General features: G+C 45.8%; 1 protein-coding gene across 5 annotated transcripts; it reads right to left on the minus strand.

Moving 5' to 3' along the window:
• Nucleotides 1–352: 352 nt before the first annotated feature.
• On the minus strand, nucleotides 353–27,388 carry LOC122941376 (gastrula zinc finger protein XlCGF66.1-like). 5 transcript variants are annotated; one of them, XM_044298592.1, is made up of 6 exons: nucleotides 27,342–27,388; nucleotides 17,693–17,814; nucleotides 17,420–17,593; nucleotides 17,213–17,336; nucleotides 16,585–16,682; nucleotides 353–411 (listed from the first exon to the last, which is right to left on the minus strand). In XM_044298592.1, the coding sequence occupies exons 2-6, from the start codon at nucleotides 17,768–17,770 to the stop codon at nucleotides 388–390; spliced, it is 498 nt and encodes a 165-aa protein (XP_044154527.1). In that variant the 5' UTR covers nucleotides 17,771–17,814; nucleotides 27,342–27,388; the 3' UTR covers nucleotides 353–387. The 5 variants fall into 5 exon arrangements, with proteins under 5 accessions (XP_044154527.1, XP_044154526.1, XP_044154528.1 ...); XM_044298591.1 differs by lacking the exon at nucleotides 27,342–27,388 and adding an exon at nucleotides 27,247–27,308; XM_044298593.1 differs by lacking the exon at nucleotides 27,342–27,388 and adding an exon at nucleotides 27,219–27,243.
• Nucleotides 27,389–27,514: the final 126 nt, after the last annotated feature.

Below are 27,514 nucleotides of genomic sequence, written 5' to 3' on the forward strand. Positions count from 1 at the left end.
TCTTATTTATACAGTCAGATCCATTTATATTGGGACATCAACACAATTCTAACATTTTTGGCTATATACACCACCACAACAGATTTGAATTAAAATGATGTGCTTTAACTGCAGACTGTAAGCTTTCATTTGAGGGTATTTACATCCAAATCAGGTGAACGGTGTAGGAATTACAACAGTTTGCATATGTGCCTCCCACTTGTTAATGGACCGAAAGTAATGGAACAATTGGCTTCTCAGCTGTTTCATGGCCCGGTGTGTGTTATTCCCTCATTATCCCAATTACAATGAGCAGATAAAAGGACCAGAGTTCATTTCAAGTGTGCTATTTGCATTTGAAATCTGTTGCTGTCAACTCTCAAGATGAGATCCAAAGAGCTGTCACTATCAGTGAAGCAAGCCATCGTTAGGCTGAAAAACAAAAAAAACAAACAAACAGAGATATAGCAAAAACATTAGGCGTGGCCAAAACAACTGTTTGGAACATTCTTAACCACTTCAGCCCCGCTAGCTGAAACCCCCTTAATGACCAGGCCACTTTTTACACTTCTGCACTACACTACTTTCACCGTTTATCGCTCGGTCATGCAACTTACCACCCGAATGAATTTTACCTCCTTTTCTTCTCACTAATAGAGCTTTCATTTGGTGGTATTTCATTGCTGCTGACATTTTAACTTTTTTGTTATTAATCAAAATGTAACGATTTTTTTGCAAAAAAATGACATTTTTCACTTTCAGCTGTAAAATTTTGCAAAAAAAACGACATCCATATATACATTTTTCGCGGTTTGGGTAAAAGTTATAGCGTTTACAAACTATGGTACAAAAATGTGAATTTCCGCTTTTTGAAGCAGCTCTGACTTTCTGAGCACCTGTCATGTTTCCTGAGGTTCTACAATGCCCAAACAGTAGAAAACCCCCACAAATGACCCCATTTCGGAAAGTAGGCACCCTAAGGTATTCGCTGATGGGCATAGTGAGTTCATAGAACTTTTTATTTTTTGTCACAAGTTAGCGGAAAATGATGATTTATTATTTTTTTTTTTCTTACAAAGTCTCATATTCCACTAACTTGCAACAAAAAATAAAAAATTCTAGGAACTCGCCATGCCCCTCACAGAATACCTTGGGGTGTCTTCTTTCCAAAATGGGGTCACTTGTGGGGTAGTTATACTGCCCTGGCAATTTAGGGGCCCAAAATGAATCAAAATGTGTAAAAAATTGCCTGCGAAATCCGAAAGGTGCACTTTGGAATGTGGGTCCCTTTGCCCACCTTGGCTGCAAAAAAGTGTCACACATCTGGTATCGCTGTACTCAGGAGAAGTTGGGGAATGTGTTTTGGGGTGTCATTTTACATATACCCATGCTGGGTGAGAGAAATATCTTGGCAAAAGACAACTTTTCCAATTTTTTTATACAAAGTTGGCATTTGACCAAGATATTTTTCTCACCCAGCATGGGTATATGTAAAATGACACCCCAAAAAACATTCCCCAACATCTCCTGAGTACGGCGATACCAGATGTGTGACACTTTATTGCAGCCAAGGTGGGCAAAGGGGCACATATTCCAAAGTGCACCTTTCGGATTTCGCAGGCCATTTTTTACACATTTTGATTGCAAAGTACTTCTCACACATTTGGGCCCCTAAATTGCCAGGGCAGTATAACTACGCCACAAGTGACCCCATTTTGGAAAGAAGACACCCCAAGGTATTCTGTGAGGGGCATGGCGAGTTCCTAGAATTTTTTATTTTTTGTCGCAAGTTAGTGGAATATGAGACTTTGTAAGGAAAAATGGAAAAAAAAGAAAAATCATCATTTTCCGCTAACTTGTGACAAAAAATAAAAAATTCGAGGAACTCGCCGTGCCCCTCACAGAATACCTTGGGGTGTCTTCTTTCCAAAATGGGGTCACTTGTGGGGTAGTTATACTGCCCTGGCAATTTAGGGGCCCATATATGTGAGAAGTACCTTGCAATCAAATGTGTAAAAAATGGCCTGTGAAATCCGAAAGGTGCACTTTGGAATGTGTGCCCCTTTGCCCACCTTGGCTGCAAAAAAGTGTCACACATCTGGTATCGCCGTACTCAGGAGAAGTTGGGGAATGTGTTTTGGGGTATCATTTTACATATACCCATGCTGCGTGAGAGAAATATCTTGGCAAAAGACAACTTTTCCCATTCTTTTATACAAAGTTGGCATTTGACCAAGATTTTGTTCTCACCCAGCATGGGTATATGTAAAATGACACCCCAAAACACATTCCCCAACTTCTCCTGAGTACGGCGATACCACATGTGTGACACTTTTTTGCAGCCTAGATGCGCAAAGGTGCCCAAATTCCTTTTAGGAGGGCATTTTTAGACATTTGGATCCCAGACTTCTTCTCACACTTTCGGGCCCCTAAAAAGCCAGGGCAGTATAAATACCCCACATGTGACCCCATTTTGGAAAGAAGACACCCCAAGGTATTCAATGAGGGGCCTGGCGAGTTCATAGAATTTTTTTTTTTTTTGCATAAGTTAGCGGAAATTGATTTTTTTTCAGTTTTTTCTCTCACAAAGTCTCACTTTCCGCTAACTTAGGACAAAAATTTCAATCTTTCATGGACTCAATATGCCCCTCACGGAATACCTTGGGGTGTCTTCTTTCCGAAATGGGGTCACATGTGGGGTATTTATACTGCCCTGGCTTTTTAGGGGCCCTAAAGCGTGAGAAGAAGTCTGGAATATAAATGTCAAAAAATGTTTACGCATTTGGATTCCGTGAGGGGTATGGTGAGTTCATGTGAGGTTTTATTTTTTGACACAAGTTAGTGGAATATGAGACTTAGGCCCCCTGCACACGGCCGTGTTTCACAGCCGTGTGCGGGCCGTGGAACCGCGGCCTGGATCCCTCCTGAGAGCTGGAGCGCACGGCGTCACTGGTTGCTATGACGCCGTGTGCTCCCTGCTGCCGGCACAGTACAGTAATACACTGGTATAGATCATACCAGTGTATTACTGTATTGCGGCGGCAGCAGGGAGTGCACGGCGTCATAGCAACCAGTGACGCCGTGCGCTCCTGCTCTCAGGAGGGATCCAGGCCGCAGGTTCCACGGCCCGCACACGGCTGTGAAACACGGCCGTGTGCAGGGGGCCTTAGTAAGAAAAAACAAACAAAAAAAATATATATATTTCCGCTAACTTGGGCCAAAAAAATGTCTGAATGGAGCTTTACGGGGGGGGGTGATCAATGACAGGGGGGTGATCACCCATATAGACTCCCTGATCACCTCCATCATTGATCACCCCCCTGTAAGGCTCCATTCAGACGTCTGCATGTGTTTTGCGGATCCGATCCATGTATCCATGGATCCGTGAAAATCATACGGACGTCTGAATAGAGCCTTACCAGGGGGGTGATCAATGACAGGGGGGTGATCAATGACAGGGGGGTGATCACCCATATAGACTCCCTGATCACCCCCCTGTCATTGATCACCCCCCTGGTAAGGCTCCATTCAGACGTCCGTATGATTTTTACGGATACATGGATCGGATCCGCAAAACACATGCAGACGTCTGAATGGAGCCTTACAGGGGGGTGATCAATGACAGGCGGGTGATCACCCATATAGATTCCCTGATCACCCCCTGTCATTGATCACCCCCCTGTAAGGCTCCATTCAGACGTCCGCATGTGTTTTGCGGATCCGATCCATGTATCCATGGATCCGTGAAAATCATACGGACGTCTGAATGGAGCCTTACAGGGGGGTGATTAATGACAGGGGGGTGATCAATGACAGGGGGGTGATCAGGGAATCTATATGGGTGATCACCCGCCTGTCATTGATCACCCCCCTGTAAGGCTCCATTCAGACGTCCGTATGTGTTTTGCGGATCCGATCTATGTATCTGTGGATCCGTAAAAATCATACGGACGTCTGAACGGAGTCTGACAGGGGGGTGATCAATGACAGGGGGGTGATCAATGACAGGGGGGGTGATCAGGGAGTTTATATGGGGTGATCATGGGTGATCAGGGGTTTATAAGGGGTTAATAAGTCACGGGGGGGGGGGGGTGTAGTGTAGTGTGGTGTTTGGTGCGACTTTACTGACCTACCTGTGTCCTCTGGTGGTCGATCCTAACAAAAGGGACCACCAGAGGAGCAGGTAGCAGGTATATTAGACGCTGTTATCAAAACAGCGTCTAATATACCTTTAGGGGTTAAAAAAAAATCACATCTCCAGCCTGCCAGCGAGCGATCGCCGCTGGCAGGCTGGAGATCCACTCGCTTACCTTCTGTTCCTGTGAGCGTGCGCGCGTTCACAGGAAATCTCGGGTATCGCGAGATGACGCGCGGATGCGTCCAGGAGGAGTAAATCAACCACCTCCCGGACGCATCGGCGCGTTAGATGGTCGGGAGGTGGTTAAAAAGAAGGAACGCACCGGTGACCTCAGCAACACCAAAAGACCCGGAAGACCACGGAAAACATATGTGGTGGATGACCAAAGAATTCTTTCCCTGGTGAAGAAAACACCACGAGGTAGGTGTATGTGTGTTAAAGTCAACAATCAAGAGAAGACTTCACCAGAGTGAACACAGAGAGTTCACCACAAGATGTAAACCATTGGTGAGCCTCAAAAACAGGAAGGCCAGATTACAGTTTGCCAAACGACATCTAATAAAGCCTTCACAGTTCTGGAACAACATCCTATGGACAGATGAGACCAAGATCAACTTGTACCAGAGTGATGGGAAGAGAAGAGTATGCAGAAGGAAAGGAACTGCTCATGATCCTAAGCATACCACCTCATCAGTGAAGCATGGTGGTCGTAGTGTCATGACGTGGTCATGTATGGCTGCCAATGGAACTGGTTCTCTTGTATTTATTGACGATGTGACTGCTGACAAAAGCAGCAGGATGAATTCTGAAGTGTTTCGGGCAATATTATCTGCTCATATTCAGCCAAATGCTTCAGAACTCATCGCTTCACAGTGCAGATGGACAATGACCCAAAGCATACTGCAAAAGCAACCAAAGAGTTTTTTTTAAAGGGAAAGACGTGGAATGTTATGCAATGGTCAAGTCAATCATCTGACCTGAATCCGATGGAGCATGCATTTCACTTGCTAAAGACAAAACTGAAAGGAAAATGCCCTAAGAACAAGCAGGAACTGAAGACAGTTGCAGTAGAGGCCTGGCAGAGCATCACCAGGGATGAAACCCATCTGGTCTATGCGTTCCAGACTTCAGGCTGTAATTGACTGCAAAGGATTTGCAACCAAGTATTAAAAAGTGAAAGTTTGATTTATGATTATTATTCTGTCCCATTACTTTTGGTCCATTAACAAGTGGGAGGCACATATGCAAACTGTTGTAATTCCTACATCGTTCACCTGATTTGGATATAAATACCCTCAAACTAAAGCTGACAGTCTGCAGTTAAAGCACATCTTGTTAGTTTTATTTCAAACCCATTGCGGTGGTGTATAGAGCCAAAAATGTTACAATTGTGGCGATGTCCCAATATTTATGGACCTGACTGTATATAGGGATATACACATACACAATTCTTCAATCTGAAAGGTCACACATTTTTTCAGTACTCATATTGAAACTAGCACACATATTTATATGAAGTGCACATCCATTGCTTGTAACTATTTATAATTTTAACCTGAAGCTTTTTTGAATCAATCTTTAATTATTTATATTCTGATCTTTAAGTTTTTTTAATTATGCTTCAATTTATTTATTCATTTAAGTACTGTCCATCTATATATATATTTAATATTATTTTTAATCTTTAATTTCTTTCTCATATTTATTATGCATTACCTTTTTCTCATCTTAATTATATGTGAGTACCTTTTCTAATGATTAGATTATTGCATCTATTTCATTATAATTTTTAATTTGCACACTACTCTATTTTATACTTTTTTTAGACTTGATAAAGGGGTCCGTAGAACCCCGAAACGCGCTGTCTCTCAATAAACTTTATGACATTCTACATCTGGTTGTAATCCTGCGCCTTGTGTCCACACGCTCACTTAACTCTTATGGTCCAGTGGAGCTCCAGGACAATCTTAGCTAAAGGACCAGGGGGTTGTAACACCCCCTCCAGCCCCAATTGCTGCGATTGGCCGGTAAATACTTATTGGCAAATCACAGCTTTCTCACTATAAAAACCAGTAAGGGGAATGAAGGTGGGCACAGATGGAATTGATTGGCGCTGTAAAGGACAGCACCAATCATGGCAATGTTTACAAAGAAGAGGTTGTTGTTTGGCATCCCTTCTGTCTGCTGTGATTGGCTGGTATAGCATACCAGCCAATCACAGCACAAGAGGAGTATGTAGATTATTAAGAGCCTCTGTATTTCGCCATTTCAGTTTATTTGCGGAGTGCAGATCCTGTGCTCCACAGTGATATAGTGTGAAAAAAATGTGGAAACCTGTGTGTCCCTGGAACTGCTGCAGTGTTCAATAATTTAATTGTTAATTTATAGCAGTTCCAGGATCCCTGGTCCCTAAATCCCTATTCCATCTTTTCCCCTGTGCATTTTGGCGGATGCTGAGCCACCCGTGAACGCTTTTTTTGTCACAGGATTTTTTTTTTTTTTTTTTAGCCCTACACCAATTTTTCTTATCACCATCCACTACACCTGTGGGGTCAAAATACTCACTTACACCCCTTGCTAAATTTCTTGAGGGGTACAGTTTCCAAAATGGGGTTACCAGAGAAGCCAGTGCTTTTTCCTATAGTGTGTAAGCACGGCCACCACTACTGGATTGCAGGATGGTCGTAACCCCTGCATACGAGCAGTGTATAATGTGATGGAAAAATTAATCTAGCCAGGAAAGGGGACAATATGGATAATAACAATACATTAGTAAGTGGCTTGTATCAACTTTCTCTACATGACAAATTACATTTGCTGAAGTGACAACGTTTTTAAAATTAGTTTTGAATAATTGAAGGGGTGTAGTTTCTAAAATGGGGCCAAATATGGGTGGGTTATATGATATAAGAGTCACTTTAGAATTGAATTGGTCTGTAAAAAGTGAGTTTTGGAAATTTTCTTCAAAATGTAAAAAAAAAGCTTCTAAAATTATAAGACGACATTTACAAAATAATGCAAACAAAGTAGACATATGGTGACTGTTAATTAATAACTATTTTATGAAGTATCATAGTTTTTTAAGCAGAAAAATTCAAATTTAGAAAATTTCAAATTTTTCTAAATGTTCTGTAACTTTAAAGTTAAAACATCGACCCAAATTTACCACTAACATGAAGTATGATGTGTCATGCAAAAACCATCTTAGAAATGCTTGGATAAGTAAAAGTGTTCTAAAGTTATTACCACATAAAAATTAGGCTCGGTCAGGAAGGTGAGAACTGGCTAGAAGGGGTTAATAGATAGCCTGACGGCAGGAACACAAGATCTTAAACGTTCCTACAGATCATAAAGTATTTTGTAACTGATAGAGACTTGTGAATATCTTTCTTTCATTTAACTAGATAGATTTTCTTATGAAGTTGCTTTAAAGAGGACCTTTCACTACAATAAAAAATCTAAACTAAGTATACAGACATGGAGAGCGGCACCCAGGCATCTCCTTGCACTTACTATTATCCCTGGGTGCCGCTCCGTTCTCCCGGTATAGGCTCCGGTATCTTCAGATTTTCGGCTCAACTGGGAGGAGCCTGCTGGCATCTTCTTCTCCCAGGCTGGAGTGCTGGCCAATCGCAGCGCTCTGCTCGTAGCCTGAGAGAAAAAAAAACTCTCAGAAAACCAGTCAGTATCTGGTGTGGCCATCATTTGCCTCAAGCAGTGCAACACATCTCCGTTGCATAGAGTTGATCAGGTTGTTGATTGTGGCCCGTGGAATGTTGGTCCACTCCTCTTAAATAGCTGTGCGAAGTTGCAGAATATTGGCAGGAACTGGAACGCGCTGTCGTATACGCCGATACAGACAGTGGCGTACCGCCCATAGAGGCAGACCACGCCACTGCTATGGGGCCCGCGGCACTGGGGGGCCCGTAGCGCAGATAAGGCCCCGCCCACACTATTTGGCCCCGCCCACTCATGACGTGCAGCCGGCTATGCGGCTGCTTTTCTCCCCAGGGCCCAGCCAGCCCCAACATCAACTCATCGCCGCGCCGCCGCCCCCCCCCCCGCCTCCATGTTTAGCTGAATCGCCTCCCAGAGGCGCGGCTAAGTCCTCAACACCCGCCCCCCTCCTCAGCGCCGCGCTCTGCAAACACCCGATCCTCCTCTCGTCGGCGTCCCAAATCCCGCGCAGGCGCAGTGCCAGCGATTGCCTGCGCCTGCGCTCTGATAATACGGCTGAGGGCAACAGCTTCAACATCGTCACTGGGCATGCGCCGAGCCCAGTGACGATGTTGAAGCTGTTGCCCTCAGCCGTATTATCAGAGCGCAGGCAATCGCCGGCACTGCGCCTGCGCAGGATTTGGGATGCCGACGAGAGGAGGATCGGGTGTTTGCAGAGCGCGGCGCTGAGCAGGGGGGCGGGTGTTGAGGACTTAGCCGCGCCTCTGGAAGGGCGATTCAGCTAAACATGGAGGCGTTAGTAGTTTTCATATTTAGGCGGGCACGGCACTTCAGAGGGGCACCGTTCCTGGGCACCGTGGAGAAAGAAAAACGCCCCTCTGGGCTCCAGTCCTTACAGCGTCATTTGCATATCCTAAGAATCGATTTTTAGAAGAAAGGACAAGACTGACATGGAAAAGAAGAACACAGATGGAAAAAAGGTACTTTATTAAACATGGATCCATGAGTACCTTTTTTCCATCTGTCTTGTTCTTTTGATTGTGAGTCTTGTCATTTCTTCAAAAAATCGATTCTTATGATATGTAAATGACGCTGTAAGGAGCCCAGAGGGGCGTTATTCTTTCTCCACTGTGCCCAGGAACGCCCCTCTGAAGTGCCGTGCCCGGCTAAATTTGAAAACTAATAACGCCTCCAAGTTCATCTAAATCGCCTCCCAAATCCGATCCTCCTCTCGCTGGCATCCCAAATCCTGCGCAGGCGCAGTGCCGGCGATTGCCTGCGCTATGATAAGATGACTGACGGCACTGCGCCTGAGCGGGATTTGGGATGCCGGCGAGAGGAGGATCGGGGTGTTTGCCGCAGAGCGCGGCACTGAGGAGGGGGGGTGTTGAGCACTTAGCCGCGCCTCTGGGAGGCAATTTAGATGAACTTGGAGGCGTTATTAGTTTTCAAACTTAGGCGGGCACGGCACTTCAGAGGGGCGTTCCTGGGCACCGTGGAGAAAGAATAACGCCCCTCTGGGCTCCTTACAGCTTCATTTACATATCATAAGAATCGATTTTTTGAAGAAATGACAAGACTCACAATCAAAAGAACAAGACAGATGGAAAACAGGTACTCTGTTAAACATGGATTCATGAAAAAAAAATTGGGGGTAAATTGCTAGTGACAGATTCCCTTTAAGGCTACTTTCACACTTGCGTTCAGAGCGGATCCGTCTGGTGTCTGCACAGACGGATCCGCACCTATAATGCAAACGCTTAGATCCGTTCAGAACGGATCCGTTTGCATTAACATGAACAAAAAAAAAAAACATTTTTTTTTTTGTTCATGATAGTGCAAACGGATCCGTTTTGACTTTACATTGAAAGTCAATGGGGGACGGATCCGTTTGAAAATTGAGCCATACTGTGTCAACTTCAAACGGATCCGTCCCCATTGACTTACATTTTAAGTCTGGACGGATCCGTTTGCCTCCGCACGGCCAGGCGGACACCCGAACGCTGCAAGCAGCGTTCAGGTGTCCGCCTGCTGAGTGGAGCGGAGGACAGACGGAGCCATACTGATGCATTCTGAGCGGATCCGCATCCACTCAGAATGCATTAGGGCTGGACGGATCCGTTCTGTGCCGCTTGTGAGAGCCTTCAAACGGAACTCACAAGCGGAGACCCGAACGCAAGTGTGAAAGTAGCCTAACATGGCACCCCAAATAAGGAGACCTGCAGGCTGCAGCAGATATCCCATGTGACAGGTCACCCCCAGGAAACCCCTAACAGTTTCTGTAGGTCATGTATAAATTTATTTAATGGGGGTGTGGCATGGGAGGAGCAAGGTCAGGAAGTGGGAGGGGCCATGGTGGGTAGTGGGCGGGGTTAAGGGGCCCAATTCAGATTTTTGCTATGGGGCCCAGTGATTCCTATGTACGCCTCTGGATACAGAGCATCCCAAACATGCTCAATGGTGAACATGCTGGCCATGCAAGAACTGGGATGTTTTTAGCTTCCAGGAATTGTGTACAGATCCTTGCAATATGGGGCCGTGCATTATCATGCTGCAACATTAGGTGATGGTCGTGGATGAATGGCACAACAATGGGCCTCAGGATCTCGTCACGGCATCTCTGTGCATTCAAAGTGCCATCAATGAAATGCACCTTTGTTTCTTGTCCATAACATACGCTTGCCTATACCATAACCCCACCGCCAACATGGGCCACTCGATCCACAACGGTCAGCAAATTGCTCACCCACAGGACGCCACACACGCTGTCTGCCATCTGCCCTGAACAGTGAAAACCGGGACTCATCCGTGAACAGAACGCCTCTCCAATGTGCCAGACACCATCGAATGTGAGCATTTGCCCTTTCAAGTCAGTTACGACAACGAACTGCAGTCAGGTCCAGACACCGATGAGGACGACAAGGAGCTTCTCTGAGACGGTTTCTGACAGTTTGTGCAGAAATTCTTTAGTTATGCAAACAGATTGTTGCTGCAGCTTTCCAGGTGGCTGGTCTCAGACGATCATGGAGGTGAGGAAAGATCATGGGGGAAGGGGGAATGCCCCTGCGTCTTATGGGACAAATGCTGTCATTTTTACATCGCAGGCTGCGATGTATGAGCGAGCGGGGACGGACTGGGAGAAGGAGCTGGGGGCCGGCAATTGCAGCGGGGACGGTGCAGTCACTGTACTCTGGCCCCGCCGCTCCAGTGCTGCACTATACAAATATAAAATATCTCATTCAATTGAGTGATTAAACATGCCCCCCCACTTTTAATATTACTGTACACCCTAACAGCTTCTGTAGAATGCAGGCAGGCAGGCAGGCGGCGCTGCCTGCGCTGCCTACTTTATGAATGAAGCAGGCGGCGCAGCCACGTGATGTCAGTGAGTTGTACAGAAGCTGTTAGGGTGTACGGTAATATTAGGAGTGAGGGGGTATGTTTAATCACTTTTAATTGAATGAGGCATTTTATATTTGTATACTGCAGCACTAGAGCGGTGGGGGGGGGGGGGAATCTGTGGATGACAATTTTATGGGGGACATCTGTGGATGGCACTGTTATGGGGTGGGGGGGTCTGTGGATGGCACATATATAACAGTGCCATCCACAGATCCCCCATAACAGTGCCATCCACAGATCCCCCATAACAGTGCCATCCACAGATCCCCCATAACAGTGCCATCCACAGATCCCCCATAACAGTGCCATCCACAGATCCCCCATAACAGTCCCATCCGCAGATCCCCCATAACAGTGCCATCCGCAGATCCCCCATAACAGTGCCATCCACAGATCCCCCATAACAGTGCCATCCACAGATCCCCCATAACAGTGCCATCCACAGATCCCCCCCAACAGTGTCAGCCACAGATCCCCCCCAACAGTGTCAGCCTCAGATCCCCCCGTAACAGTATCCTTCACAGATTCCCCCCATAACAGTGTCCATCACAGATCCCCCATAACAGTGCGTCATCCACAAATCCCCCCAATAACAGTGTCCTTCACAGATCCCCCATAATAGTGCCATCCACAGATCCCCAGTAATAGTGTCATCAACAGACCACCATTAGTACCAAACCCACCAAAAGCACACCTTTTGGTTAAAAATGTTTTTTTCTTATTTTCCTCCCCAAAAACCTAGGTGCGTCTTATAGGGCGAAAAATACGGTAGTGTATATATTTAGTGCCTATAAAAAAAAGCACCTCCTTGAAGTGTCCTATACGATGTAAGCAGTATTAATGTTAGTAAGACTCCATTATAATATGGCGCCGATGCACAGATGTTTACATTAAGCTCACATCCCAAAGTTTTTTAAGATTTCATTTTAAGAATGAAATAATGGCATGAGACTCGGAGGGGGACGCCCCCCCTTTGAAGATGTAAAACGGCTTTACTCATTGTCATAAACAAAGATATTGTCTTTTACCAGCTTGCGTCAGTGTCTAGTCTCTCTGCCATGCGTGGATAATAACCCCTTGAGGGTACCTTGATTTGGAGCACCAGAGTGTATCTTAAAAAAAGGACCTTTCACATCTCCTGACACTCCTGTTTAACCGCCTCCGGACCGCCTAACACAGGATCGCAGTCCGGAGACGGTCGATTCATTCCTCCTAGACGCATCCGTGCGTCATCTCTCGAGACGCGAGATGACGCGCATAGCCGGCCCGCACATTGCGGGCCGGCAAAAGTCGCAGCAGAAGTTCGTCACCAGCCTGCCAGCCAATGATCATCGCTGGCAGGCTGGTGATTTTCAAAAAAACTAATCACAAGCCTCTTAACACATTATATTTATAAATATAATGTGTAAGGCTACTTTCACACTTGCGTTCGGAGCGGATCCGTCTGGTATCTGCACAGACGGATCTGCACCTATAATGCAAACGCTTAGATCCGTTCAGAACGGATCCGTTTGCATTCCCATGAACAATTTTTTCTTTTTTTTTCTTCTTCATGGTAATGCAAACGGATCCGTTTTGACTTTACATTGAAAGTCAATGGGGGACGGATCCGTTTGAAAATTGAGCCATATAGTGTCAAATTCAAACGGATCCGTCCCCATTGACTTCCATTGTAAGTCTAGACGGATCCGTTTGCCTCCGCACAGCCAGGCGGACACCCGAACACTGCAAGCAGCGTTCAGGTGTCCGCCTGCTGAGTGGAGCGGAGGACAGACGGAGCCATACTGATGCATTCTGAGCGGATCCGCATCCACTCAGAATGCATTAGGGCTGGACGGATCAGTTCGGGGCCACTTGTGAGAGCCTTTAAACGGAACTCACAAGCGGAGCCCCGAACGCTAGTGTGAAAGTAGCCTTAAATGGCTTCTGTGCTCCTCTGCTGGTCCTTTTCGTCGGTTGGTCCCAGCAGAGGAGCACAGATCACTGTAAGTGCACAAACACCACACACTTGGCCCCAGATCACCCCCCATCAACCCAATTAACCCCTTGATCATCCCTGTCAATCACTAGTAAAAGGGAAAAAAGTGATCAGTGTAAACAGTCACTTATTTTTTTTCCACTAGTATTGACGGTTAGATTTTAGGATAGTTTAGGCCCCTTTGTTAGGTAGTTAGCGTTGGTTAGCGCCCAGCCCACCTCACCGCAGTCGCTGATTAGCGTATCACTAATCAGCATTGGCACTTTTATGGTGGTGAAATGGAGAGACAAGCGTGACATTTACATGCTCTCCTCCATTCACGCAGACATGACAATACAAATTAAACGAGCAATCAGTGTCATTGAAAAGCCCCTCTCGGTCCACGACTATAGTTTGCTCATGGGAGGGGTGGACTTCAATGACCAGATGTTGGCTCCTTATTTAGTGTCCCGCCGCACCAGACGCTGGTATAAGAAGATGTCTGTATATTTAATTCAATTGGCTCTGTATAATAGTTTTGTTCTCTACAGTAAGGCTGGGAGAACAGGATCCTTCCTCAAATTTCAGGAAGAGATAATCGAGAACCTCCTGTATCCAGGAGGTTCCGTGGCCCCATCCACCAGTGTAGTGAGCCGGCTACACGAGCGACATTTCCCCAATGTCGTTGCTGGTTCCTCAACCCAAGCGCCACCCCGAAAAAGATGTTGTGTCTGTAGCAGGAGTGGAATAAGGCGTGACACCTGCTATTTCTGTCCTGACTACGCTGACCAACCTGCCCTATGCTTAGGGGAGTGTTTCCGGAAGTACCACACACAGGTACACTATTAGCATAGGGATTGCGTCACACAGGACAGGCACACAGGGCTCTTAGGGCCCTTTCACACAGAGCTGCTGCAAACCTCTCCTTTCACCTGGGACAAAGTGCACAATGTACTTCGCCACATCTCTGGGCGATTTGCGCTTTGCACATTGTCCCATGGGGAAAGAGAGGTTTGTCCTATAAAGGTAAAAAAAGCAAAACAAAATAAAAAAAAATCACTGGTAAGCAAAAAAGTTAATGTTTTGTTCAAATGTTATTATAAAGTTAATGTTAATACATTTATTGCGTTGCGGCCTGTTTTTTTTTTTACCTTCTAGGTGGACCAACCGATGAACCAGCTGCAGCACTGATGTGCATTCTGACAGAAGCATTGCGCTGCTGTCAGATTACACAAAAGTCGGTGTATGCGGCGCTGCACAACGAGATTTCTCCTCTGCAGTAAAAAAGATACGTTTGCCGAGGCTTATGAGCTGAGGGGCGGTGTTCATATGTGTTGGCAAACACTTTGTATATAACAAAAAATAAAAAAAAAATCCTGGCAATGATTTATTCATCTTCAATGGAGAAATCGGGTTTGTCAGGGCATACGAGCTGAGTGGGTTTGGATGTTGGGTGTAGCTCCTATGTCCCCTCCTTTTTTTTTTTTTTTTTTGGGCAGAAATTTTTTCATCCACATTGATTGATGCGAATGAAGAAATCTGTGCCGTTCATTTTTTCTTTCAGCCCTGAGGCTGAACGAAAAAAAAAAATCTCAGCAGAAACTCCTAATGCTGGCCATACATGTAATGATTGCGGAGACCCTCAAATGCCAGGGCAGTACAAACACCCCACAAATTATCCCATTTTGGAAAGAAGACACCCCAAGGTATTCGCTGAGGGGCATATTGAGTCCATGAAAGATTTAACTTTTTGTCCCAAGTTAGCGGAAAGGGAGACTTTGTGAGAAAAAACAAAAAAAAAATCTATTTCCGCTAACTTGTGCCAAAAAAATAATAATAATCTTTTATGAACTCGCCATGCCGCTCATGGAATACCTTGGGGTGTCTTCTTTCCAAAATTGGGTCACATGTGGGGTATTTATACTGCCCTGGCATTTTAGGGGCCCTAAAGCGTGAGAAGAAGTCTGGAATCCAAATGTCTAAATATGCCCTCCTAAAAGGAATTTGAGCCCCTTTGCGCACCTAGGCTGCAAAAAAGTGTCACACATGTGGTATCGCTGTACTCAGGAGAAGTTGGGCAATGTGTTTTGGGGTGTATTTTTACATATACCCATGCTGGGTGAGAGAAATATCTCTCTAAAAGTCAACTTTTCCAATTTTTTTATACAAAGTTGTCATTTTAGAGAGATATTTCTCTCACCCAGCATGGGTATATGTAAAAATACACCCCAAAAAACATTGCCCTACTTCTTCTGAGTACGGCGATACCACATGTGTGACACTTTTTTGCAGCCTAGGTGGGCAAAGGGGCCAAAATTCTAAAGAGCACCTTTAGGATTTCACAGGGCATTTTTTACACATTTGGATTTCAAACTACTTCTCACGCATTAGGGCCCATAAAATGCCAGGGCAGTATAAATACCCCACAAGTGACCCCATTTTGGAAAGAAGACACCCCAAGGTATTTCGTGATGGGCATAGTGAGTTCATGGAAGTTTTTATTTTTTGTCACAAGTTAGTGAAATATGAGACTTTGCAAGGAAAAAAATTATCATTTTCTGCTAACTTGTGACAAAAAATAAAAACTTCTATGAACTCACTATGCCCATCAGCGAATACCTTGGTGTCTACTTTCCGAAATGGGGTCATTTGTGGGGTGTTTCTACTGTGTGGGAATTGTAGAACCTCAGGAAACATGACAGGTGCTCAAAAAGTCAGAGCTGCTTTAAAATGCGGAAATTCACATTTTTGTACCATAGTTGTAAACGCTATAACTTTTGCACAAACCAATAAATATACACTTATTGCATTTTTTTTCTCAAAGACATGTAAAACAATAAATTTAGATAAATTTATACAGAAATGTAGTTTTATTTGAAACATTTTACAACTGAAAATGAAAAATGAAATTTTTTTGCAAAAAAATCTGTAAATTTTGATTAATAACAAAAAAAGTAAAAATGTCAGCAGCAATGAAATACCACCAAATGAAAGCTCTATTAATGAGAAGAAAAAGATATAAAATTCATTTGGGTGGCAAGTTGTATCACCGAGCAATAAACGGTGAAAGTGGTGTAGTGCAGAATTGTAAAAAGTGGTCTGGTCATTTAAGGGGGTTTAAGCTAGGGGAGCTGAGGTGGTTAATAGTTACATGCATTCCCCATGTAATAACAATTCTAGAGCATCTGTTCTTATGACTCTATGTTGTGCCATTCCTTTGTTAATCCTGCTAGAATTTATGAATATATTGCTAGCAGTCTGCAGTAAGGGTACAGAGGTGTGCATACAGCCATAAGAATAGATGCTCCAGAATTGTTATTACATGGGGAATGCATGAAGCTATTAACAGGCATGTCAGGAGAGGTGAAAGGTCCTCTTTAAATGCTTTAATTAAAGCAACTTCAACATAATAATCTTCATGTTCATCTACCTGTTGATCTAGTGAGACACTGTGATGTTCTTCAGCGCAATCCTCTGGGTGAAGAGGACTGAGACATCTCTGCGGTGTGATTTTCATACTGGATAGATCTGTAGGAAACACATGCAGTGGAAAATATATATGGTGCATGAATTTACACGTCTGAATTGTCAAACTGGTGGTGCAAGTTTACACTATTTCTAGTACAGACTAGTTATACACCCTTAGTGATTAAAGGGAACCTGTCACCGGGATTTTGTGTATAGAGCTGAGGACATGGGTTGCTAGATGGCCGCTAGCACATCCGCAATATCCAGTCCCCATAGCTCTGTGTGCTTTTATTGTGTAAAAAAAAAATGATTTGATGCATATGCAAATTAACCTGAGATGAGTCCTGTCCCTGACTTCTCTCACGTACAGGACTCTTCTCAAGTTAATTTGCATATGTATCAAATCAGTGTTTTTCCACAATAAAAGCACACAAAGCTATGGGGACTGGGTATTGCGGATGTGCTAGCGGCCATCTAGCAACCCATGTCCTCAGCTCTATACCCAAAATCTCGGTGACAGGTTCCCTTTAAATACATTATTTTAGCATAGTATTGAAGAAAGCATGTGTGTGGTTAGCTGTGTATAATACCTAGTGAAATGAGGGGCTGGCGATTCTCCATTATTGTGTCCTTGTATCCATCTTTGTGTTCTTCGACATACTCCCACTCCTCCATGGAGAAAAAGACAGCGACATCCTGACATCTAATAGGAACCTGATACGTAATCATACAGTCATCATCCACACATCTCTTTTGGTATCAGTATATGACATCCCAGCATTCCCAGCAGCGCTCACCTCTCCAGTCAGCATCTCGATGATCTTATTGGTGAGGTCTAGGATCTTCTGCTTATTGCTTCTTTCATGTAGCAAGAAGTTATTATCATACATGTTGATGGGGCTGTTCATTCTCAGTCCTGGGCTCCTGGGTTTTACACATTCACCAGATGTCTCCTTCACTACTGTATGATTCTGTATAGAGAGACACTCTGATAAATATTACCGACCCTAAAGTCCGCACCTCTGCAGTCATGTCCATGTTTTAGAATACATAACTGCTAGGATACTTACCTCACCCGTCAGCAGGTAGATTATCTCCAAGGTGAGGTTTAACAGTCTCTCAGCCATTGTGTACCTGTCCATATCCATTCTTGCGGAGTCGCTGGGAGGATCCTATAGAGTAGTGAAGAAACCTGAGAAAAAGGAGATATTCTGCTTGAGCAATTAGGAGAAATTGATCATAAACAATGGGGAAACCCTTTGAAGGAAACATTAATGTGTAGATGTTGCTTTATCTCAGTAAGGTTTGGAGCAAGAGCTGAATAGATTCTCAAGTCACCCATTCTCGTATGTGACCAATTAGTCTTTTTATGTCTCTAAGCGGATACCCCCAAAAAAATTGCTAATGTTTTTCTGTAGAACTGTAAAATTAATAAATACATCTGGACCTAGGACATGGGGGCAAATGACACACTCTAATACTGACTTATTCCTAAATAAATATTTGACATCAACAACATAGTGGAGGAAATGGCCGCTGTGCTTTATTAAGGGTCACTTAAAAATATTTTACAACCATACGTTAAATAAATAAATTTTAAAACACCATCATAACCGATACCATAAGACCAATAATAAATTAACCATATAAAGACCAAGATCCACTCAGCATGAGCTGAGCGACACTACCCCTCTAATAAAGCCCAGCGACAGGTGACACAGTGAAAAATTAGGGGAAGGGGGGCGCTGGTCAGCTCTCTAGGCACTTCTGAGCCATCTCCGCCGAACCTGGAAATATAAAGGGGAACAGATTCCCGCTGATAATCCAGCAACAAATCAGGGAGCTGGAAATCTCCCCCAGCAACAAGCAGCAACCAATCAGCTGCCTTCTTGACACAAAGCAGCTGGAAACTTCTGGAATGCAGGTAAGACATCTCTGAGGTCATTTTACCTGTAATAGAAAAAAGGGCGGGAAAAGAGATACAGGGAAGAGAAACAAGGCCCCTAAAAACCTTAACTTTCTGCCTAACAATGGTGTCATTGCCCCCATGTCTCCCCCCAAGCTAGACGCTCTGGTGGGGTCAATTCATTATAGGCCCACACGTGTTAGCATCATAATAAATTATTGTCTACTAGCCGTAAAAAATGGGAAATGTTTACCCCCTTAAAAGGGGTTTTCTCACTTCAGCAAATAGTATTTACCATAATTAAAACAAGGCACTTACTAATATATTGTTGTTATCCATATTGCGTCCTTTGCAGTCCATCAGTGGTGGCTGTACTTGCACACTATTGAAAAACGCACTTGCCTGAGCATCCCTGCGGTCACGGCAACCAGAGAGGGCGGTGCTTTTTCCTATAGTATGGAAGCATGACCACCACGGATGAACTGCAGGGTGGTCATAACCATGGAAACGAGCAGTACATAATGCAATGGAAAATGAATCCAGCCAGTAAAGGAAGCAATATGGACAATCACAATACATTAGTAAGTGGCTTGTATTAACTTCCTCTACATAATAAATGCTATTTGCTGAAGTGAGACAACCCCTTTAAGGATGCAACCAGTTTTGGTCTTAAAAGAGTTTTCCAGGACTAAGCCCTAGGATAGGTCATCAATCAGATCGTGGGGTCCAACTCCTGGCACCCACACCAATTGTTACATAAAGCCATAGTTCCAGGAAATAAACAGCTCTATACACTGTGCAGTGGTCATTATGGGGTACTGCAGCTTAGCTCCCATCAAGTTTTTCAATCATTGGTAAACTACATTACAATATTTCTATATTGTATTGTACTTTATCTATCAGTATAAGGCCTCATGCACACAACGGTTTTTCGGGTCCGCATCCGAGCCGCAGTTTTTGCCGCTCGGGTGCGAACCCATTCACTTCAATGGGGCCGCAAAAGATGCGGACAGCACTCAGTGTGCTGTCCACATCCGTTGCTCTGTTTCGAGGCCCCGCAAAAAAAATATAGCATTACCTATTCTTGTCCGTTTTGCAGACAAGAATAGGCATGTCTACAATGGGCCGCCCATTCCGTAAATTGAGGAAGGCACACGGACAGCTGACGTTTTTTGCGGATCCGCGGTTTGCGGACTGCAAAAAAACGGCACGGTCGTGTGCATGTAGCCTTACACTGACAATTTGCCTATTAGACCGTGACATTGTGAGGTCTCTGGTTGCCATGGCCATCATTGGGACCCTGCACACGCATGGCAAGGGGCTTCATGGGATACAGAGGGAGCCCCCTCACTCTGTAAACCATTTAGATGCCACGGTCATTATTGACCACAGCATCTGAAGGGTTAAGCTGCTGGGATCAGAGTTATGTCCAATCCCAGCAGTGAAGGCAAGGTGCAAGGTATTATACAGCTTGCACCCACAAGGGCTAACTGAGGCTCAGTTTCAGAGCCTGCACCATCACTGTGCCGTACTATTACATTGCTTTGTGTTAACTGATAATTGAAGCAATATAATAGTATGGTGTTTGTCAGGAAGGGGTTAAAAGGAATCTTTCAACATCTTTCTGTTGCTCTCTATGAGGGCAGCATAACATAGTGAAAGGCATTCTGATGTGTGTTCTCTGTACTTTAAAGTTTACTAGTTGAGGTAGGAGTAATTGATATCTGAGGCCAATTGACTGCTTTCTCTCTATGCACAGTATACAGACATCACAATGCTGAAGGCAACATGTCTGTCACTACTTTATGCTACCCTCAGAGTGCAGCAGACAGTTATTGACAAATTCCCTAAAGGGAGTCTGTCAGCAGTTCTGACTATGTTAAACTGCTGATGGTGCTAGGTATCAGTTCGGAAGAGCCATGACTATGAACTTTTATTTTGCACTTCTACTGCAAGTGCCCAAGAGGCAGTGCTTGACAATTGAGCTGCTGCTCTGAGTGACATCTATGGTGGTCTCCTGACTGTCACACAATGCAGAGAGTAGTGTTGAGTGACCTTGTGTTTTCAAGTTCGGTGTACAAGGTTCAGGTTATCTAAGAATCCCGTTTTGGATTCCGCTACCATGGACCATAACTCATGGTCGCGGAATCCATAACGGAATTCTTAGATAACCCGAACATTGTACGCTGAACTTGAAAACACAAGATCGCTCATCACAAGTAGAGAGGAGAAACTGTGAACCAGCACAGTACAGTGAGCACTCCAAAGTGAAGGAAAGTGAAGCAGGTTAGTGGTTCCTGTAGTGTGCACGCACGGCCACCACTACTGGATTACAGGGCGGTTGTAAGCCAGCAAAGGAGGGAATATGGACAATCACAATGCATTAGCAAGTGCCTTGTATTAACTTTCTCTGCGTGATAAGGCCTCATGCACACGACCGTTGTGTGCATCCGTGGCCGTTGTGCCGTTTTCAGTTTTTTTTCGGCGACCCATTGACTTTCAATGGGGGCGGAAAAATCTGAAAATGCACCGTTTGGCAGCCGCATCCGTGATCCGTGTTTCCTGGCCGTGAAAAAAATAGCACCTGTCCTATTTTTTTCACGGCCAACGGTTCACGGACCCATTCAATGGGTCCGTGAAAAATCACGGATGCACACAAGATTGTCATCCGTGTCCGTTTTTTCCTATCATTTCAATGGCAAACTTGACTTAGGTTTTTTTTCATTTTTCATGTCCGTGGACCATCCAAAAATCAAGGAAGACCCACGGACGAAAAAACGGTCACGGATCACGGACCTACGGACCCTGTTTTTGCGGACCTTAAAAAAAAAACGGTCGTGTGCATGAGGCCTATATTCCATTTGCTGAAGTGAGACAATGCCTTTAAAGAGGACCTTTCATTGATTGTTTTTTTTAGTTCAATTAAATACCTTTCTTCGCCGGGTCGCCGCTGATGCTGCCACCCTACCTGATTTTTTGAAATATCGCTTGTACACCTAGGGTTGCCACCCGTACAGGAATGACCCGGACAGTCCGGGTTTGTAATCCTGTGCCCGGGTACAAGCCTTTCTCAGACCCGGGCACAGTGATCAGCTGGGAGTGATGCGATGCTATCCCAGGGCAGCTCTGAGACTTCAGACACGCCCACCCTCCCTCCCTTCTGTTCGGGTTTGTCTTTAAGAAAAGGTGGCAACCCTATGTACACCCCGCTGTGCCCCCCTGCAGTTTTGCCGCCCGGTATGTTAATACTGAGCATCGGTACAGGGAGGAGGAGATGCCAGGGTTTCTCCATGGGCATCTCCTTCTCCCTGACTGTGCCACGGCCCATTCACAGTGGAGAGCGTCACAGCCAGGGAGAAAAAATGCTCACATTCCACCTGGCTGTGATGTTCTCCGCTGTGATTGGACCGCGGCACAGCCAGGGAGAAGTAGACGCCCATTGAGAAACCCTGGCATCTCCTCCTCCCTGTACCGATGCTCAGTATTAACATACTGGGCGGGAAAACTGCAGGGGGGCACAGCGGCAGGCAGGGTGGTAGCATCAGCCACCGGCAAAGAAAAGTATTTAACTGAACTAAAAAAAAATAATAATAAAAAAAAAATCTATGAAAGTTCCTCTGATGACATATCCTTAGGATCACTGGGGGGTCCAGCTCCCGACACACACCTGCTGATCCGCTGTTTGAAGCAGCTAGCGATGTTGGGTGAACACCGCAGCCTCTTCATTATCCTGTGACACCAAGTTCCATTGGTCACATGACCTTTGTGCAGCTCAGTCCTACTCAAGTGATCTACAATGAGGAGCGCTGTGCATTTTATACGGACTGCAGTGCTCACCCGAGCTGCTTATATAGACAGGAGGGTGTCCAAATCATGTTCAATCAACTGAATTACCACAGGTGGACACTACAGAAATATCTCAGATGATGACGAGAAATGGGAGGCCCCCAGAGCAACATGTCTAAATACTTGTGTCCATGCCAAATTTTAGGTTTTCCTTTTTAATAAATTTGCAAACAGTTCTAAAATTCAGTTTCACTTTCTCATTAGGTGGAACTGAGAGCAGATTGATTTCTTTTTTTTTTTTACTTTAGAACTCAGCTTCAAGTTTTAGGGTCCATTCACAAGTCCATGGCGTATTGCGGATCCGCAATACACCTGGCCGGCTTGCCCCATAGAACTGCCTATTCCCGTCCGCAGGAGAAGAATAGGACATGTTCTATTTTTTTTTTTGCAGAGCCGCGGGCCAGAAGTTCAGGTGTAAAACCTGGAAGTTCGGGGCCGCGCTTCGGAAATGCGGATGCGGAGAGCACACATGTATATATATATATAAACACACATGTTACATCTACAACCTCGTACAACATACGCACACAAGCTTATATAATGCTCTGTTCACACTTGTATTCTTTTTACAGTTGTCTTTTTTGTTTGTTTGTCTTGCACAGCATGCTGCAGTATGGTATCTAGCACATAAAGAAACTAATACCTGACAGAAAAGTGACTGATCCATTAAAAGTCAATGAAAATGACCGCAATGGTCCATCACAACTCATGTAAAAACAGAAATCATGATGCCAGTGTGAACAGAGCCTTACATATAAATGTAGATATGCAAAATAATACAATGATATTAAATCCTACACTATATACAATACACAAAACCCACATATTACTATACCCATTGATCCCAGAACATAACAATACATACAAAACACACATACCCAGGGCCGGCTCCAGGTTCATTGGGCGATAAATCCCAGTGGGCCCCCGTGAGGCATTTTTTTACATTGACATGTCCCCCTGTGGCTCCCACACGGTATAATGACCCCCAGTGACCCCTATACAGTATAATGACTACTAGTGGCCCTTCACACAGTATAATGACTACTAGTGGCCCTTCACACAGTATAATGAACCCCCAATTCCCCCCCCCCCCCCTGTATTATGACCACCTGTGGCCCTGCATTCAGAATAATAACCCCCAGTCGCCCCCATTCAGAATAATGACCCCCAGTAGCCCCCACACTGGGGGAATACTGTATGGAGGGGGCTCTGGGGGTCATTATACTAAATGGGGGACACTGAGGGTCATTATACTATGTAAAGGGCCCTCACAGTATAATGACCCCACAGCGACACTCCATGCAGAATAATGACCCCCAGTCGCCACCACACTGGGGGTTATACTGTATGGAGGGGGCACGAGGGGTTATTATATTTAATGGGGGCTCTGGTGGTCATTATGCTAAATGGAGGGTCAATGGGGATCGTTATACTAAATGGGGGGCACTGGGAGTCATTATACTGTGTAAGGGGCCCTCACAGTATGATGAATGACCCCCAGTGGCCCCCTCACATACCTATCATTGCAGGGGAGCTGGTCGTCCTGTCCATCACTAACCGCAGCTCCCTGCGCTCCTTCTCTTTGGCGGCCGCTGCAGCAGTGAGCCAGGCCTGGAGCAGAGAAGGAGATGTGCAGTGATGTAGCTAGAACTGACTGGGCCCCACAGCAAATTTTAGAACGCCCCCCCTCCCCCCCAATGTGTGTTCACATCACGTTTTTCCTTTCGGTTTGATGTATACAAATGTGCAGCACTCCACGTTTTTGTATCCTGCAGAGTCAAGTAAAAAATGCATACGTTAACGTATATGTTTTTTTACCATGGAATTGTATGGTGAACGGACGCCACTGTGCGGCATCAGTCTGAGGATTGTATGGTGACCGGACGCCACTGTACGGCATCAGTCTGAGGATTGTATGGTGAACGGACGCCACTGTACGGCATCAGTCTGAGGATTGTATGGTGACCGGACGCCACTGTACGGCATCAGTCTGAGGATTATATGGTGAACGGACGCCACTGTGCGGCATCAGTCTGAGGATTGTATGGTGACCGGACGCCACTGTACGGCATCAGTCTGAGGATTGTATGGGGACGGACGCCACTGTACGGCATCAGTCTGAGGATTGTATGGTGACCGGACGCCACTGTACGGCATCAGTCTGAGGATTGTATGGTGAACGGACGCCACTGTACGGCATCAGTCTGAGGATTGTACGGTGAACGGACGCCATTGTACGGCATCAGTCTGAGGATTGTATGGTGAACGGACGCCACTGTACGGCATCAGTCTGAGGATTGTATGGTGAACGGACACCACTGTACGGCATCAGTCTGAGGATTGTATGGTGAACGGACGCCACTGTACGGCATCAGTCTGAGGATTGTATGGTGAACGGACACCACTGTACGGCATCAGTCTGAGGATTGTATGGTGACCGGACGCCACTGTACGGCATCAGTCTGAGGCATCTGGTAACGCATACATTTTTGGTATACATTAAATGGATGGCACAAATGGGATGTGAACCCAGCCCTAGTGTCAGAATAAGCCCCAGTACACATAGGAGCAGCGCGGCGGAGAGGGGAGGCCGCCATGTACTGACAGAGCGCTACCTGGTCCTGCTGGTCAGGGATGAGGACTGTGCTTCCCAAGGATCATTTTCTACTGGGAAATACAGTGCACAATATAATACACTAGAATCCATATAATATAAAGATATTAGCCCTACCCCCAAATAATAATACAATTAGGGGGTCATTTATTACATAGAAATACGTCTGTTAGGCTACTTTCACACTTGCGTTCGGGGCTCCGCTTGTGAGTTCCGTTTGAAGGCTCTCACAAGCGTCCCCGAACGGATTCGTCCAGCCCTAATGCATTCTGAGTGGATGCGGATCCGCTCAGAATGCATCAGTCTGGCACAGTCTGTCCTCCGCTCCGCTCAGCAGGCGGACACCTGAACGCTGCTTGCAGCGTTCGGGTGTCCGCCTGGCCGTGCGGAGGCGCGCGGATCCATCCAGACTTACAATGTAAGTCAATGGGGACGGATCCGTTTGAAGTTGACACAATATGGCTCAATTTTCAAACGGATCCGTCCCCCATTGACTTTCAATGTAAAGTCTAAACGGATCCGTTTGCATTATCATGCAAACGTATACGTTCTGAACGGATGTAAGCGTTTGCATTATAGGTGCGGATCCGTCTGTGCAGATACCAGACGAATCCGCACCTAAACGCAGGTGTGAAAGTAGCCTTAGGCTACTTTCACACTAGCGTTCGATCGGATCCGTTCTGAACGGATCCGATCATATTAATGCAGACGGAGGCTCCGTTCAGAACGGATCCGTCTGCATTAAATTGGCAAAAAAAAAGCTAAGTGTGAAATTAGAGCAGATCCGTCCAGACTTTTACATTGAAAGTCAATGGGGGACGGATCCGCTTGAAGATTGAGCCATATTGTGGCATCTTCAAACGGATCCGTCCCTATTGACTTACATTGTAAGTCTGGACGGATCCGCATGCCTCCGCACGGCCAGGCGGACACCCGAACGCTGCAAGCAGCGTTCAGGTGCCCGCCTGCTGAGCGGAGCGGAGGCTGAACGCCGCCAGACTGATGCAGTCTGAGCGGATCCGCATCCATTCAGACTGCATCAGGGCTGGACGGATCCGTTCGGGTCCGCTCGTGAGCCCCTTCAAACGGAGCTCACGAGCGGACCAACGAACGCTAGTGTGAAACTAGACTTAGGCGTATTTCTGACACAGATTGTGGCACAAAGGTCCTTAGCACCGCAATCTGTATCTTTTCCCGCTCATGCCAGGTCTAAAAAAGGATGGCGTGGGCAGGGAAAGGGATACAGTTATGGCCATGCAGTTATTGGATACCACCGCCATATAGTGATAACACCGCCATACAATGATAAAACCACCATACAGTGACCGGATAAAAGGGTATAAGAGGGCACAGTACAGGGAATGACTATGGGCACTGCACAGGGTGTGGTAAGAGGGCACAATGCAGGGTATAAAGGGGCACAGTACGGGGTGGGGGGCACAGTCACATGACCCTGTGACGTTAGAAGGTCCTTATGGTGAATGCGGTTCAGATGCCACCATAATGAGAGGCAGATGAGTGAGACAGGGGCCCTGGGTGGACAGGAGGGGTGGACACAGCAAGTAGGGGGAAGGGGCTCTGAGGGGGATTCATACAAGTAGTGGCAGGAGGTCTGTGCAGGGCAGCAACAGGAGATAGGAGGGTGGGACAGGAGCTCTGGATACATGAGGGAGGAAAGGAGACAGCAGGGGCTCCATGACGATGAGATAGGACAGGATATGGGGGGGGGGGGCAGGTGTCATGGGGGCAAACTGCTTAATGAAACAGTAACACAACTAAATAGAATGAAGCAGCAGCCGATCGAAGAGACCCCCCCTTCTGTCCCACAGACAAGAGACATTCACAGTGCAGACTGCAGACTCACTCACAGACTGTCTTCAGCTCCAGCTCCAGCCCTCGGTCTCTCTCCTCAGGCAGCGTGTGTCCTGTGTAGAGGGGGCGTGTCTGAGTCTCTGCAGCTCAGAGGGCCCCACCAAAGGGGTACTGCGTAAGTGAAGTGACAGCAGTGAGAGCTCCCATCTGTATTGATGGAAGTGCTCATAGCAGCTCAGTGGGCCCCCCCAGGAGCATTGGGCCCCGGCACTTGCCTGGGGATGCCGGGTTATGACCGGCCCTGGTCCTTAGCAGTGGTTTCCTAGCAGATATTCTACCATGAAGGCCTGATTCACACAGTCTCCTCTTAACAGTTGTTCTAGTGATGTGTCTGCTGCTAGAACTGTGTGGCATTGACCTGGTCTCTAATCTGAGCTGCTGTTAACCTGCGATTTCTGAGGCTGGTGAGTCGGATGAACTTATCCTCCACAGCAGAGGTGACTCTTGGTCTTCCTTTCCTGGGGCGGTCCGCATGTGATACCCCTGATCACTACACTGTACATAGATACAGTACATCCTAGTGGTTACAAGACCTTCGATGATGTCACAGTCACGTGATCAGCCACATAAAAGGACGATGGAAGATAATAGCATGGTAATGCTTAGAGTACATCTGCTACCAGAAGGCTTAGGTCACGTGAAGAGGTCATGTGA

Source organism: Bufo gargarizans, chromosome 6, assembly GCF_014858855.1.
Source record: "Bufo gargarizans isolate SCDJY-AF-19 chromosome 6, ASM1485885v1, whole genome shotgun sequence".
Lineage (NCBI taxonomy): Eukaryota > Metazoa > Chordata > Amphibia > Anura > Bufonidae > Bufo > Bufo gargarizans.

What these genes read in the sequence shown, in the direction of transcription:
- LOC122941376 (XM_044298592.1), bottom strand. Translation starts at nt 17,770, where the DNA reads ATGGATATGGACAGGTACACAATGGCTGAGAGACTGTTAAACCTCACC. An exon ending in TCGAGATGCTGACTGGAGAG is followed by an intron (nt 17,337 to 17,419) that starts GTGAGCGCTGCT and finishes ATTACGTATCAG; the next exon opens with GTTCCTATTAGATGTCAGGA. An exon ending in CCAGCCCCTCATTTCACTAG is followed by an intron (nt 16,683 to 17,212) that starts GTATTATACACA and finishes TGTTTCCTACAG; the next exon opens with ATCTATCCAGTATGAAAATC.